The sequence below is a fragment of the Lycorma delicatula genome, chromosome 8, assembly GCF_047948215.1.
Source record: "Lycorma delicatula isolate Av1 chromosome 8, ASM4794821v1, whole genome shotgun sequence".
NCBI lineage: Eukaryota > Metazoa > Arthropoda > Insecta > Hemiptera > Fulgoridae > Lycorma > Lycorma delicatula.
The window spans coordinates 26,009,274-26,024,484 of record NC_134462.1 but is presented as its reverse complement, the minus strand read 5'-3'; the positions used below and the strand labels follow the sequence as shown (position 1 = coordinate 26,024,484).

At 29.7% G+C, this 15,211-nt stretch overlaps 1 protein-coding gene across 3 annotated transcripts in view; it reads left to right on the top strand.

Annotated features, from left to right (window-relative positions):
• The window catches only part of LOC142329149 (uncharacterized), a 177,264-nt gene that overhangs the window by 115,252 nt on the left and 46,801 nt on the right, over positions 1-15,211 (top strand). For all 3 annotated transcript variants that reach the window (XM_075373491.1, XM_075373490.1, XM_075373492.1), the window contains one exon: positions 12,537-12,753. In XM_075373491.1, coding sequence (XP_075229606.1) covers positions 12,537-12,753 — 217 coding nt within the window. The remainder of the gene's footprint in view (positions 1-12,536; positions 12,754-15,211) is intronic.

The window sequence follows — 15,211 nt, the reverse complement described above, 5'->3', positions numbered from 1 at the left end:
AGTGTCGGTTGTTCTTAAGATATTCAAAATCATTTAAAATTTGATTTAATAATTCTTCTTTGTTTCAAATTTTTCTTCTTTGTTCCTTTAAATGACCCCAAAGGTAATAGTCTCAGGGATTTAAATCGGGAGACCTAGGAAGTCAGTTTGGACCCACCTTAACCAATCCATCTGCCTGGAAAACTAATATTAAATGCGACCTAACGTCTTATGAATAATAAGGTGGTTCACCGTCGTTGGAATAACATTTGTGCACGTTTTTCAGAGCAGAACTGGCAATTGGTTTTGTAAAAAATCTTTGTACACAAAACAAGAAAGGTGATTTTGAAAAATAAATGGTCCAATTAACTGGTCCCAACTATACCTCACCAAACATTTATTGAAAATCAAGTTTGAAACTTTGAATCTAGTTGCATTTGAATTTTCACTTGACCAGCTGTGACTGTTCTTCAAATTTTTTATTCTGTTTCTTGAAAAAAATCGGTTCATCAGTGAATAAAATGTAATGAGTAATATTTCAATTTTCTTGTACCCATCAACAAAAATTTTATCTTTATTCACTGTCACCTGATTGAAGATTTTGAACAGTTTGCAAACAATAAGGATAGCCTCTTCTTTCGTGCTCTCCAGACTGTACTGCGAGATATGCCTGTATGCCTGTTCAATTTGAAATTCTGTGAGTGCTGAGTTGAGAACTGCGCTGCATCATTTGAATGATTTCTTGTTCAACTTCATACTGCCCTACAGGATGTTCAATGGAACAAACAATCATTGGAAAAGAATCTTCATTCATATTCATGTTTTGTAGTCCAGTTATTTCCGAAATCAATATCTGCATATTCTTGATTTGGAAATTTGAATAGCATCTCCCTTTTTTTAAAAAAGCATGAATACTTTATACGTACATGCATATGTACATGCAAAAGGAGCATGCACACTACATAAATCACAGATAAGAGACTAGTTATGATTAATAATAAGTAAGTTTTTGAACAGCTGAACAATAACTTCGATTCAAATTTTGTTTCTGAAAAGAACACCGTTGCCAACTTTAGATTTTCTATAAACTTAAAGAACTTCAATGAATACCATATTCTTGAAATCCTGTTTTTGTAGAATGTTTTATAATTGTTTTGTAAGTACTTACTTAATTAAATACAATACTATGTGTTTATTAGTAACTGTATTTTTTAAACAAAAATTGAAAGGATTGCAAACATTTTCAGAATAGGTCATTTCATTTATTTTTTGTTCTGTTTCTTCAGTAAAATTTGATTTTTTAAAACATTTGATGTTTATTGGACTTATTATTTTTATTGGACATCACTATTTTTAAAATTAAATCTTCTGTAAGTCTTTTTAATAAAGCACATTTATTAGTCGTTTAAAAAGGTTATTTTATTACAAAGCTAAAAAAAATGGTTTTCAGACAAAATATTTTTCAGTTTTACTTTGAATATCATGAAAACTACTGGAGGTACAGTTCTGGGACCTATTTTATTCAATTCTTCAGGTCAAAACCGTAGGTGTCCTAAAAATTTCAGTGGGAACCGTGTTTCCAGGGAACTGGAAATCTGATAAAACTGACCTTTTTTTATTATTTTGATGAGAGGAGTGCACCAGTGAAGTATGTCAGTTTCCTTGTGGGACTACTCAATTATTTTGATATTCTTTATTATTTTTTATGAAAACATTCTCTAAAAGAGCACACATATTATTCACAAATATTCACAGATGATTCAGTCATATTGAGGCACACATAAAAAATACAGTTTTTATTGTCTTCATAAACTAGAATTAAGGCTGTAGAAAAAGAATAACATTATGCTGCAATAGGCACATTCAACTCTAGATATTTTATAAAAACATATTTTTTATCCTCTATTTTTATTTTCTGTAGAATTTAATCAAATTTTAATAAAACTAAATAAACTACAGTGAATTTATGTTTAGAATTTTTAAAAGGTTTTCCTGAGATAAGATATTCATTATAAACTTTTATTTATTGCAGCAAATGCAATTTGAGGTGAGCTTTCAAGTGTACAATAAACTTTATAAAATACAATTTATTTATATTTCTTTCTTTGCTTGTTTTTATAATTCATTTATTTTAATATAATATTTTACATATTGCAGAATGTTTTTCTTTTTTAGAATTTTTCATATATCTACTTTGTATATAAGATTTATAATTCATTTTTTTTTTAAATTCATCTACTATTTCCATAATTTGCTTAGGTATTCTAGTTTCCCCAGCTTAACTAGTTATTTTACCATCAAATCACATTCTCTAGGGTTGAATCATCATAATAACATCTTTTATACACAAAAAACAATAGGTAATCGCCAACTGCTATGTATAACTCCAAGCTGACATCGTTTTCAATTTTATTGAAAAAGATATTAATTACTGGAGCACTGATAATTTCATATATCAGTGTGTTTATGTTGAATTAGTTTTTTTTGTTATGTAGTATAAGGATTGTCTAGAAAGTAATAAATTTTTATCTGAAAGAAAATGACAACGGAATGTTTTTGATTCACAAAACTTATTTAAAAAATGACAGCTTTCAGTACACAGTACCTTAAGGGGTGCAATAAGTATTACTTATAAAGTATATTTTAAGTATTACCTACAAATGTTAGATAAACTTCATATATTATTGTAAATATTCCCCTTTTTCTGAGTCGACTAACTATTAAATTTATTTACAACTGATAAATGTGTTCACTCCCTAATGTTGAACTTATCTTTTTGCTTTATCTCTACTTTTTTGCTTTTGCATTCTGTACATAACATCTGAGGAAGGTAATGTGTACCAAAACAGCTGCAATCTTTTAAGTAAATTTTATGAATTTTTTCATTTTGTTTTCATTTTTTTTGTTATGGATTCTCACCAAGTAAAGGCATCATCAATTGATTATTTATTAAATTTTTCATTACATGAAAATAATAATGAAAAACATTTTTGAATATTTACTGTATGAATTTTTCTATATGAACTATATTTATCTTCATCACTAAAATTAAAGTACTATTATATTGGAAAAAGATTTAAAAAATCAATCGCCAAGTTTTTGATAACTTTTAATACCATATCCTGAGAGCTTAACAAAATTCTCTACTGCTTGTTTTTGAAAACTAGTTTTATGTAATAAAATTAGTCCAAATAAATGGAAAATAAATAAAAATTATAAAAATATGCCGAATAATATTATCTTGAAAATGTCAGAATTATCGAAATATGCAATGTATGTATGTATGTTAAATATATAATGTATGTTATAAATAATCAAAAACTTTGTACATCTATCTTTCTTGTAACTGTAATACATTTGGTTTTAAAGTATCTGTGGTACAAGCAGCACCAGTCCAGTTAGTTTTGCCGAGTATACAGCCATTCCTTGCAGTGGTCTAAGTGAAGATGACAGTTGCACAGGGCTGAATATTACCTGTATTTTGGTAGGGTCGACATACTGATATGCGACAGTGCATTCAACTTAGTGAAGAAATCACTTCATTCTCTTTAGTAAGCCTGGCATGGGATCTGTTATTCAGATTATACAGCCATTTTTGCCACTTTTTCCATGAGCTGTAGCATTATTTTTTGGAAAGAGTAAAGATGGAAAACTAAATCTTGTTACACTCTGTAACTAAGTATTGAACTAAGTACTACTAGTACGTAAAAGTTAAAAGGTAAAAAAAACAGCCCTGTTACCCTAAGCCTGTCATTATTTATTTTGGGCCAAAAATTTGAAAAAAAAACAAAAAAATGACTTCCAAAGTGAAGTTACGTGCTAATAATTTTCCTCTGCAGCCATTTGACAATACTTGACTACTATGTTTAATCAAGACTGATTTTATCTAGTATTTTTTGGCAGAGAAATTTAGAAATGTATTCTAAACAGTTCAGAATTGCTCTCTCAGAGGACAGTGTTGCTTAGTATACACCAAGTTTGTGTGACTAAATATACCGCTATAGGAAACAGGGAAGTAATCACTTAATCGGGCTGAATGTCAGTTGAATGAGACAAAATCAGCTACAGTGGACATTTACTCATTGTCTATATTTTAAAATTTGTATATATTAAAAAGTATTATTGGTTAATTTATTTTAATCTTTTCTAAAGTTAAAATCTTTCTTCATGATTTAACAAGTTTTTATAAAACAGACTATATTCTATGGATTTAATTAAGTGAAATTACTGTTGTAATCAGTTTCAACCACTTCTTATTAAAATTATTTTCTTTTTATTGCTTTACACAGTAGATTTTCTCAGAATAGTTTTTCACAGTACTTTAAACTGTTTTCTTGTTTTATTTGCGTGCTTCTAAATTCTTGTGTTTCCTCTGCTATTTTATTTAAATAGGAAAATAATACTGTATTTAAAGTTTCTGTGTGTAAATGTGTATGTTTGTGTGCTTCAGAATTTCATAAAATGTAAAAATTGTAGCGGAAAATTTAGTTTAGCCTTAATTTATACACATTTTTTTTAAGCTTGTGTGTGTATGTGTGTGTTTTTGCACAGGCAATGTACACCATATTCAGGAATATTAAAAATATTTTTGAGCAGTGTGCAAAAATATAAAGCAAGTTAGAAACTGAATTATTAAATTTTTTTGAAATTCTCATTTGCTAACTAAGTATAGCATAACATGTGCACTAAAATTGTAGGATACAAAACAATGTTTGAGAATTGTTCAGTTTAATACTTCAGTTGGGCATTGGAATCCAGACACAAAACCAAAGGATTATACAAGGTTTTATAAATAAATGAGATTGGTTCAGAAAAACTTTTTACTTACAATCCAATTATACATGGACTATCACCTTCAAAATAGTTCCCTTAAGAAGCCATTCAGTGCTTCAATCCACTCTTCATAGCAATGTTAGAACTCAGAAACTGGTATATCCTTCTGATAGTCGGTTACATTTTAATTTTCTGCTGTTCCAAAATGGCATCCTTTGAGGTGTTTTTTAAAGTCGGGAACAGGAAAAAGTCACAGGGACTCAAGTCAGGTTAATAAGGTGGTTGAGGAACTGCAGGAATTTTTTTTTTTGCCAAAAACTCGTTAATTGAGGGTGCAGTGGGACAAGGTGCATTGTTGTGATGCAGCATCCAGTTGTCTTTGATGGCTGGTCTCATGTGGGCAACTCTTTTTCATGGTCTTCCAAGAATTTCTCAGTAAACATATTGATTTACAGTCTGCCCTGTAGGCAAAAATTTCTTATAGATAATGTCATTACTATCGAAACAAATTAGCATGGTTTAATTTTTGAGCTCATTTTTGTTTTTTTTGGGTCGTGGTGAATTTGAGGTGTGCCACTTCTTGCTCTAAGGTTTTGTTTCTAGGTTGTACTCAAATATTCAAGATTCATCTCCAGTAATAACATTTTTTTAGCAAATCAGGATCAGTTTCAATTTGTTCTAGAAGATCATGGCACACTTCCACCCTGTTGTTTTTCTGTTCAACAGTGAGGTTTTTTGGGACCAATATTGTACAAACTTTTTTCATGTCCAATTCATTTGTAAAAATTGGATGGACTGTGGTATGGTTCAAATTCAGTTGTTGTAAACCACCTGTAAATTTGGGCTCATGACAGAGTGTAATCTCCATACACCCTTTTCAATTTTTAAAAAGTTCCAATGGCATTCTCATCGAGTTCATAATTAGTATCATTCATTTTTGTAACACACAACAAAAACTTGTTTCAAGAAAAGTTTGTTTACGTTTCACTGGCAACAATAGATTAAAAATATTAATACCTATTACAAATGAGCTGTTCATATTTAATAAACAATATGTTTACTAGTAACAATAAACAATACTAGGAACAGCAAACAATATGTTTACTAGTAACTTTACAGTGTTGCCACTTTGGCTGCCAAAAAACTTAGTCTCATTACTTTATTCACAGAAACCTTGTATTAGATGTTAATTTGAAGTAATACGGGCAGTTTAGAAAGTAAAAGTATGTTATATATTTCTTCAATAAAAATTATATTCTTAGTAAAGTAAAGAAATTCACATAGTACTCATCATATTTTGCTTACTCCAGTTTGCTATCTGAAATCAAGCTTCACTCCAAAAATTAGATTAAAAATCTTTTCATACATGAAATTAATTTTTTGAAAAAAAATTATTTTTTAATACTACTTAATTACATATTGTATACGATTGTATACATTCTTAAGAATGTATAAATAACTGATAGTAATCTAATGGCTATGGTCTATCTAAGATTTGTCCAATGATGAACCTGTACTACTCTTTACATTTATGAGATCTCTGCTGTATTATAGCATATTATAAGCTGATGAACATTATATAAGAATATCTAACTCCATCTTAACATTCAGCTTAATATTATCTTCCTTATCATAGACTGACAGTGTCCATTAATGTCTAAAGAGAAAGACAGAATTGAGATTATTAAATAAATTGCAAGGTTGATGCTAGAATATAATTTTAATTTATGTTAGCTATCAGATTTATTAATATCAAGTTTTATTTAAAATCCTCTATTTATAGTTTTTTGCATTCTCTATTAATTAGTTTATTGTGGCTTTATATAAATTTTATTTTTTTTATTTGTCAAGACAGAGTGCCTTAAAATGTTGTTTTGTCACTCTTAATTTAACGCTAATCATTCTTAGAAAACTACTAGCACAAACTAATACAATTATAAACTGAAACAGGTATTGTAATTTAGAAAAAAAAAGTAAGTAAATTGTTGACTTAATTGGCAAGAGCAAGCTCTGCCAGTAACAGTAAACAGGGTTCTACATGAAGGTGTGTGGTTCATTCCTTACAGGCTGTTTTCACAATACCGAAACATCTCAGGGAAAAATCATTCGGAAGTTGGCTGTATGAAATAAGAATAAATATCAATAGCTGAAGCCATATTTAATAAACCATCTGCAGAAGATCACCAAAGTTAAATGTCTGCATTTTTTCTTGTTCAAGTAGCAGAAAAAATTAAAAAAATGAAGGAAAAGTTAAAAGATAATTTTGTGATACCAAATTGTAGTTCAGTATCAGATAGGTTTGAATTCAACCGCTGAGGCATGGCATTTTTCATATGCTACCAAACTTACTTATATTTCATATTTCAATTCACAAATTTCGAAGCTTGTAAGAGGAATTAATCATCAAAAAAAAATTCAATAAGTTCTTTCTGCTAAGAAAGTCTAGACTAGACAAATGAACGTGTATTGAACAGATTTTAGAATTTGTACTCGTGTTATTAAATAGGACATCCGCTAGTGTAAATAAGTATTAATTTATGTTTATTCAGTCGTTTGGTGTGTGCTGACTATTATTTGTGTGACAAAGTTCATATTTTTAATAAAAAAAATAATATGATCTATACTGACTGCAGTTTCTCCAGATTTTTTTTGGTTCATACCATCTAGTTATTCAGTATTTCACAACCTAAAATCTATAAAATGACGTGTTTTTATTTAGTAAAACTTGATTATTACAAATAATTAAGTTTTTTTTTTCAAGAACTACTCTGCATTTTATAATTTCATACCTCATGGTAGTTTAAAAACAATATTTTTATATGCTAAGATACTGTGTTATGTGCTCTGATAATCAAATGTATACCTGTCTGTATGAATATATAATACTTACATAGAAATAAGTAGTAACAATAAATAATGAACAATTTGAAATGTTTTAATTTAATTTTAGGGTTATCGATGTTGTGGAGGGATATCATCTATGTACCCCCACAAGGTGGGAGAGTGGCAGACTCGCATTCGACTAGATGTTATAGAGCGTATGTGTGCCCGCACCCTACCAACTAAAACTCCGGTTTCACCGTTCCTTTCTACCCAGAGCCAGTTTTGCAATTAAGTATATCAGTGGCAGACTCGCATTCGACTAGATGTTATAGAGCGTATGTGTGCCCGCACCCTACCAACTAAAACTCCGGTTTCACCGTTCCTTTCTACCCAGAGCCATTTTTGCAATTAAGTATATCACAACTCTGAAGGTGACAAGCACGAACAGACGGTGGACTCCAATGAAAGCTGTCCCTCAACCCACACCCCCCCAAAATGACTCTTGATACCTCTGTCAGCTACTTCTGGGCTGTTTCTTTTCAGACTGTTTTAGTTCACTGCTTCAACTAATTAACTATATAGTTTAATCAATAACTAGATAACATAATGACTTAACGACTCTACTCACTTTGGCTAGTATTCACATACTACATCCTGTCTACCTTCCTTTTGGACATTGGTATCACTCACTTCTTGCTCAGAGGCTACGGGAGTCCCACCGTTTTATCACTAACACCCATCCATGTAAACACAGATGAGGGGCAACTCCACGAGGGGCTGTCTTTCACCCCCTTGCAACATCCGACCTGGCTGCCAGGGCTTCGTTGTGTATTCAACTCACTTGTCTAACTCTCCTTGCTTCATCATTTTCTTTCTGTTGTAACACTCATCAGACAAAATTAGCCACGGCTGCAAATTGGTCACTTCCCATTAGCATTATATTAATCACATTGTCAAGATTAATTTGTGTTATTATGCTGCGCACTATCATCTTTTCTTCTCCTGTCTACTACAGGAAAAGATGATGTTTTGCTCTTTCTCTTTCACTGCAGTACGGACACTCTGGACTATCTGCTCTGTGTTGTCTCGCAAACAAGTACGCTCTGAAGGAGCCATGGCCAGTCAGGAACTGTGTGAGCCAGTGATTTAGCTCATCGAATTCCCTCCTGATCCATGGCACAATCTCGCATATTTAATCGTCTCGTCCATTCACTTTTATGTGAAACAGTCCACCTTATCTGCCACTCCTAGCTCACAATGTGCCTCCTCTTTACTCGTACCTTTGACTACTTTCACCCAGGAATCAGCCATGAGCGGGGTTTTCGCTGCAGCGGAAACACCTCGGTGACCATGAATTCTCAGAGCTATCCTCAAATCTCTGTACCATACTAGTACACCATACAGTAAAATGGAATTTACTATGTGGGAATACAATCTCCGTTTAGAGGCCCACACCCCAGTCATAGTTCTCAGCAATCTGTTCAGGCTTTGGACGACTTGTTTGGCTTTTACCCAAACTTCCTGGACATGAAACGTGAAAGACCTCCTGTGGCCCAACCATAACCTGAGGTATTTTGCAGTCTTAACTGCCTGGATTGTGCCTGAAGAATACTTAGCGTAGCATTTCATCACCATAAAGCTTCTTTAACGAGTATTTTAAAAAGACAGCCAGCCAGTAATGATGTTAAGGACTTTAGATAAAGGATTTTTTTTTTAATAGCCTCTAGGTACATATACAAAAATAGCATATTCTACAAAATAATTAACATTTAGGAGTGTCTAGGAGACAAGATTAATCTCTAGGCTCTTTCAAGCATCATTTTTCTCCATAATCTAATAATATATTTTAAAAATTATTGCTTTATGGGTATATATTTTTCTTTTATAATTTGGGTATATATTTTCCTTTCGTAATATTTAACTTCTATACCACTTGAGTTCGGGTTGGTGTTGAAAAGCTAATAAAAGGTATAACATATTAAGATGTTACCAAAACATGTTATGAACTGTTTTCAAGGAATACAATTTCTGCATTTACAAAGTATTTAGCTACACCTTTTTTTTATCATATTCTAGTAATTTTATTCATTATATTTTACTAGCTTTTATACACTTCATTTTTTCAACATTTCATTTCAGCATATATCATACTTATTATTCTTCACTTACTTGCTTACAACTTATTTTTACTAAAAACTAGTTGAAATAAAATTTTTTTGAAGCAATTACAGTTCAGCATTGTCATAAAAATTTGGTTTGGTGTTCTAGTTATTCCCCTGTTTCTTCCAAAACCTTTCCGTCTCTTTAATAACACCTATGTTTCTTAAAATCATCAAAATGTGTATTTTTTTTTTTTTGTTTTGACTTTCTTTGAATAAATATGTTCTTTTGTGTTCACTTTTCTGTATTATATTTTCATTGCAACCACTCTGTCTTCCTCTCATTTCCCCACTATCAATTTTTCACTTCCATTTAATCGCATGGTCTAAGTGAAGGATATAAACAACGAGCATTCCTTGTCTCAGGGTTATATGCTTACAAATTAAAAAAACATTTCTGATAGTTGGGAGGGTTAATTTTATAAAAATAAACCATCTGGTAATTTGATTATATACTTATACATTGGATAAGTAAATATTTCATTAAGTGAAATTAAGATTTTTAGTTTTTGTTAAAAACACAACTGTTAAAATATATTATGTAAAACAGTAATAAGTTGAACAAAAAATGACTGTTGAGAAATTATCACATTACCTAAAGCTTATAAAGAAATTTTTGTTGTAAAAACTACTTTACTCTTATTTTTGTAGAAAATATAGAAATAAATTTAAATTTGGAACTAGTCATTAAAACTTGGAGGTAAATACAATATTACATGTGGTGTTCATCAGTCATTTTTGAATTAAAATTGTAATACGCTCACAGAACTGTTGTACTTATTCAGTTTTGAAGTTTACTTTATTATTTTTTTTATCTCTTCCTCAATCCTTATATAGGTAACACATGTTCTTAAATTTTATTTAAGAATATGTACAAATTTAACTGTAAAAGTAGTTAGCTAACTATAACTTTTCTGTTATATAAAACTCTATGTAGATTTACAATCTTACCACGATGAAGTAACTAAATTAGATGATGTGATGAATAAAATAAAGTCAGTCCCTTGCTGAGAATTGAAACAAAATATGAAGAAAAAAGTTTTTTTTACTAAATTTGTATTAAAAAAAATTTGTGACTTAAGTTTGAGTTAAGTTTAAGTTTAAGTTTTTAAGTTTGACTTAAGTTTGAGTTAAAACACAGTTTAATAATAACAGAAATACTGCCATCATAATCTTGCAGGTAGTACTGGAATTATTCATCACATTAAAGAAAATAATAAAATACGTACGTTTTATATTTCAGTATTTGTTCAAACATCACCAAAATAATTTATATACATTGAACGAATTCAAGTTAAAGAATAAGCAGAAAATTCTCTCGATTGTCAAATTGCTTTTTAGTTTTAACACTATAATATGCACACCAACATGTCAGAATTTTAATTTTAAATGTTTGGAAATATTAATTTGCAATATAACATTTCCTTATGTGAATTCTGGTGCTAGTTATGTAGCACTACATAAATTACTGATACATTAATGTTTATTAAAGATTGTTTAAAAAATAGTTTATATCTGTTACCATGGAAATTCTTATTTTCATAAATAATATGATAAGGTTGACAGTTGGGACTTGCTTTGCTTGCCTGACTGTCTAGCCATTAAACCTGGACCTTTAGGACCCATGTTGGCCCAGGTGAGTCCTGGGGCCTCCAGGGGTCATATGGCTGAACCCAGGGCCACAGATTCATTTTTGCCATTCCTGTCTGACCAGGGGCTCTGCCCTCAGACCCCCCTGCATTGTTTGTTACTCTCAGTATTGTGAGAATAATACTAAAAGTATTCAGGTTTTATAGAAACCTGAAAAAGAAATAAACAGACATAATAATATTAACTATGGTACACAGACTTTTGGTGAGAAAAACTCCATAACCTGTTTCTGTTGTCAAAATGACAGGAATTTAATAATGAAGTAAAAGGATTAATTTTTTTCTCTTTTATGAATATCTTTAATTCACAACTTCACCCGTGGGAGCTAGGGCCTCAACTATGTCTTAAAACCTTCCCGGGGATAACACAAATGTATCCTGCAAATTTGAAAGGGATTGATCAGTTGGTTCTCATGTGAGGCTGTTGCAAATAAACAGACAAACTTGCAGAATTAAATGTAAGATTCATCGTTACAATTTTTGATAAAGGATAAAAAATGTCGGTTTGAAAATTTGAAATTCATGGAAACTGTTTTCTTTTGTGTTTAGTACATACGATCGGTGCTCTTTTCTTACAGCTATGGTACTTTTATAAGTAATATGTTCTTATTTACTTTAAAAGGAATAAATTAAAAATTACTTGTACATATAATTTTTTTTTTGTACTTATAATCAAATTGTTCCAATATGAATACATTTTCTTTTATCAGCTTTTAAATGCTAATCTGTTACTCCATCAGTGAAATTATTTATCACAATCTTCCTTTTCAAAATATATTCTTATTGATACTGATTTCTATACTCATTTCTACACAAGTTGGTTGTTTGCTGAATATTGTTCATAAAATCCGAATCTATAACGCACTAAAAAATATTTAATTTTTAAAAGTCTCAAGTAGTATTTTTTATTCATAATATGAAAACTAAACTTTTATTAAACAATAATAGATTGATGGTATCAGTATACCCGATAAGTGCTTCAAGGTTTCACATTACAGAGCTCATCAAGACGTCTTTCTGAAATTAAAATAATACCATCTAATTAAAACTATTCATTGATGTTCCTCACTATTTTATTGATATGTAGCACTTTACAGGTAATTTTTCTACAATTATTATATATTAATATTTTTATTTTTCTTTCACTGCACAGGATGAGCACACGATATTGAGATCATGGGCTGTGAAAGATTTTGCACCTTGTGTGCCACAGTATGTTCAGATCTTCCGTCCCGAGAATAAACTACATGTTAAATTTGCTGAGCACATTGTATGTGAAGATGAATTGAAGTATGCCTTGCTAGCAAACAACTGCACATGTCCTGGTGCCTCTCCCTTGTTACACTTTTATTACATACCTCAAGAGGACAGTAAGTTCATTTTTTTTTTCAGTTATTTTATTTGTAAATAATATTTAAAGAATAATGCTGAATTACTAAAAACTGAATTCTCATTCCAGTGAGGAAAAATTAATTCATAAAACTAATAGTATTTTTGAATCATTTTAGTCTAATTTTGTCAACAACTGCTTTGTATTATCAGTTAATAATATTATACTTTTAATATTTTATTATTTTTTTAATGTTTACTGAAATATTTGTATTACTAATATTTATTTATGAATCCACAATGTGTAGAGTTCCAGTTGATTGACTAACTGATACTCTTTAAATCTATAAAAATGACTGAGGTCATGATATTTTGTAAACCAATAATTTTAAATATGTGTTATTGGTTTCAATGATACACATGAGATAATTAATTTACTCTGCTAAATATAGCATAATTTTTGCTCATTAAAGCATAGTTTTTAGATGGAAACTGTAGAATACAACAAAATAGTTAGTATATTCAACCACTTTTTTTATTAACTCAATAATGGATCCACTACATATAACTCAGTTAATTTATAAAAGTGAAACAGATATTCATCAAAATGTTTGAAAAGACAGTCAACAAAATATATGTAAAAAGTAAGATTTTTTTTTAAAGAAGTTATGTCTGTCTAACTGTATTGATATAGTGTGACATATTCCATTTAGATCAGAAATTCAAGTCAAAAGATTAAATTTCTGGTTCTATATTTCTCACAGCTATTTTTAATGCTGATATTATTAAAATTATTTAAAACCATTGCCTTTAAACTACGACACAAAGAACATGGTGGTATTCTGGATGATAATGTTACAGTAATTGATAAGTTGCTTACATTTGTGAAAGCTGTAAGTAGTTATTTAAACTTAGTACATTTTTCATTGTTTGTTCTTAATTTCATTGTGATCTCTATACTACCACAAGAATCTACTTTCAGTGAACACATACTCTATGTTTTATCATACATACAGAACATATTAAAGCAATTTCCTTCCCTTTTTTTCAAAAGTAGGAACCTTGAATAATGTTGCATCTATTCAGAAACAAGAGGAAGGCCAAAAATTTTAAAATCGCATAAAAAACAGTATTTTTGTCCAGTATTTTTTGTAGATATGGCATCGGTCAAAATAATATAAATTAACAATTGTAGAAAAAAATAGGAGACTTACTTTATATACGATCTGCACATACTTATCATATATTTATTTTTGGCACAGTTTTTTTTTATTACAGCTTTTCTTCCTTTTTTTTATGCGATTGATTTTTTACACTAATCTAGAGCTTTTTACAAAACTGCCCAAAAAGGAATGTATTTAGGGTGTATGTATATGTATGTATGTACATTTGCTCCACCATACCAGCTCATTGGACCCATATATGACCCACTGTTGGAATCCTTATGTTACCAGGAGTGACTTAGTGTATAAATAATATTTATATATTATTAAACATATTATGTATATATATATATATATATATGTGTGTGTGTTAAATAAATTTAAAAAAAAGTCTGTCAGATGAATGGGTTGTTTTTGAATAACTCACATCTCGCGCTTTATTTTTAATGATTTGGAAATCTTGTATCTCATACGTGTGAATTTGTTGCCTTACTAGTGTTTTTACATGACTGCCCAAAAAAGGAGTGTAATGCATTTAAGGTATATATATGTATGTATATACATACAAATATATATATATTTGTTCCACTGTAGGAGTTCAACTGCTGATGTATATATGTTTAAATAAATTTAACAAAGTAGAAAAAATATACAATATATACAAAATTGTCACCTGCATACTCTTTAATTATCCTATATTATTAATTATCCTACATTAAAGAGCAATGTTTGTCGGCAATGATTTTTTTTGTCGGTTATGTTTTTTAATTTTTAATATTTACCTCTTGATTCTCCCTTTTGATATCATCTTTACACAACTCATTAGCATAATTTCTTTTGCAGGTCATTTTATCTCATTGTATGTTACTGCTTACAATGTTTTTTTTTATTACTTTATGACCCTTTTTTAGTGCTTCTACAAAGTTAAATTCTTATTAAATTTAAGATAATATACTTTTTATATGTGTTAATAATAAGCTCCATTTTTCCATTTGGAAAAAGTATTATTACAAATCATGTTAAAGAAGATACTATGAATAGTGCATAAACATTCACAAATATATTAATAGATGTGAATATTTCAATCCAAAAATGTATAAACTGAAATGATACACTTAAGAAATTTTTTACGCTAATTTTTTTGTAAAACCACCTTTGACATTTTATACGTATTTAAATATTATTCAGTAAGAATTTTGTAAGAGCAAAATCCACATTGTTAATGGTACTTGATAGACATTATAAGATAATATTGTTCTTCAAAAATACAAATAATTCTTTTTATATTTTAAGAAGCTCGATTCAACAAAAATTAGTCATAAGAATTATTGACTAT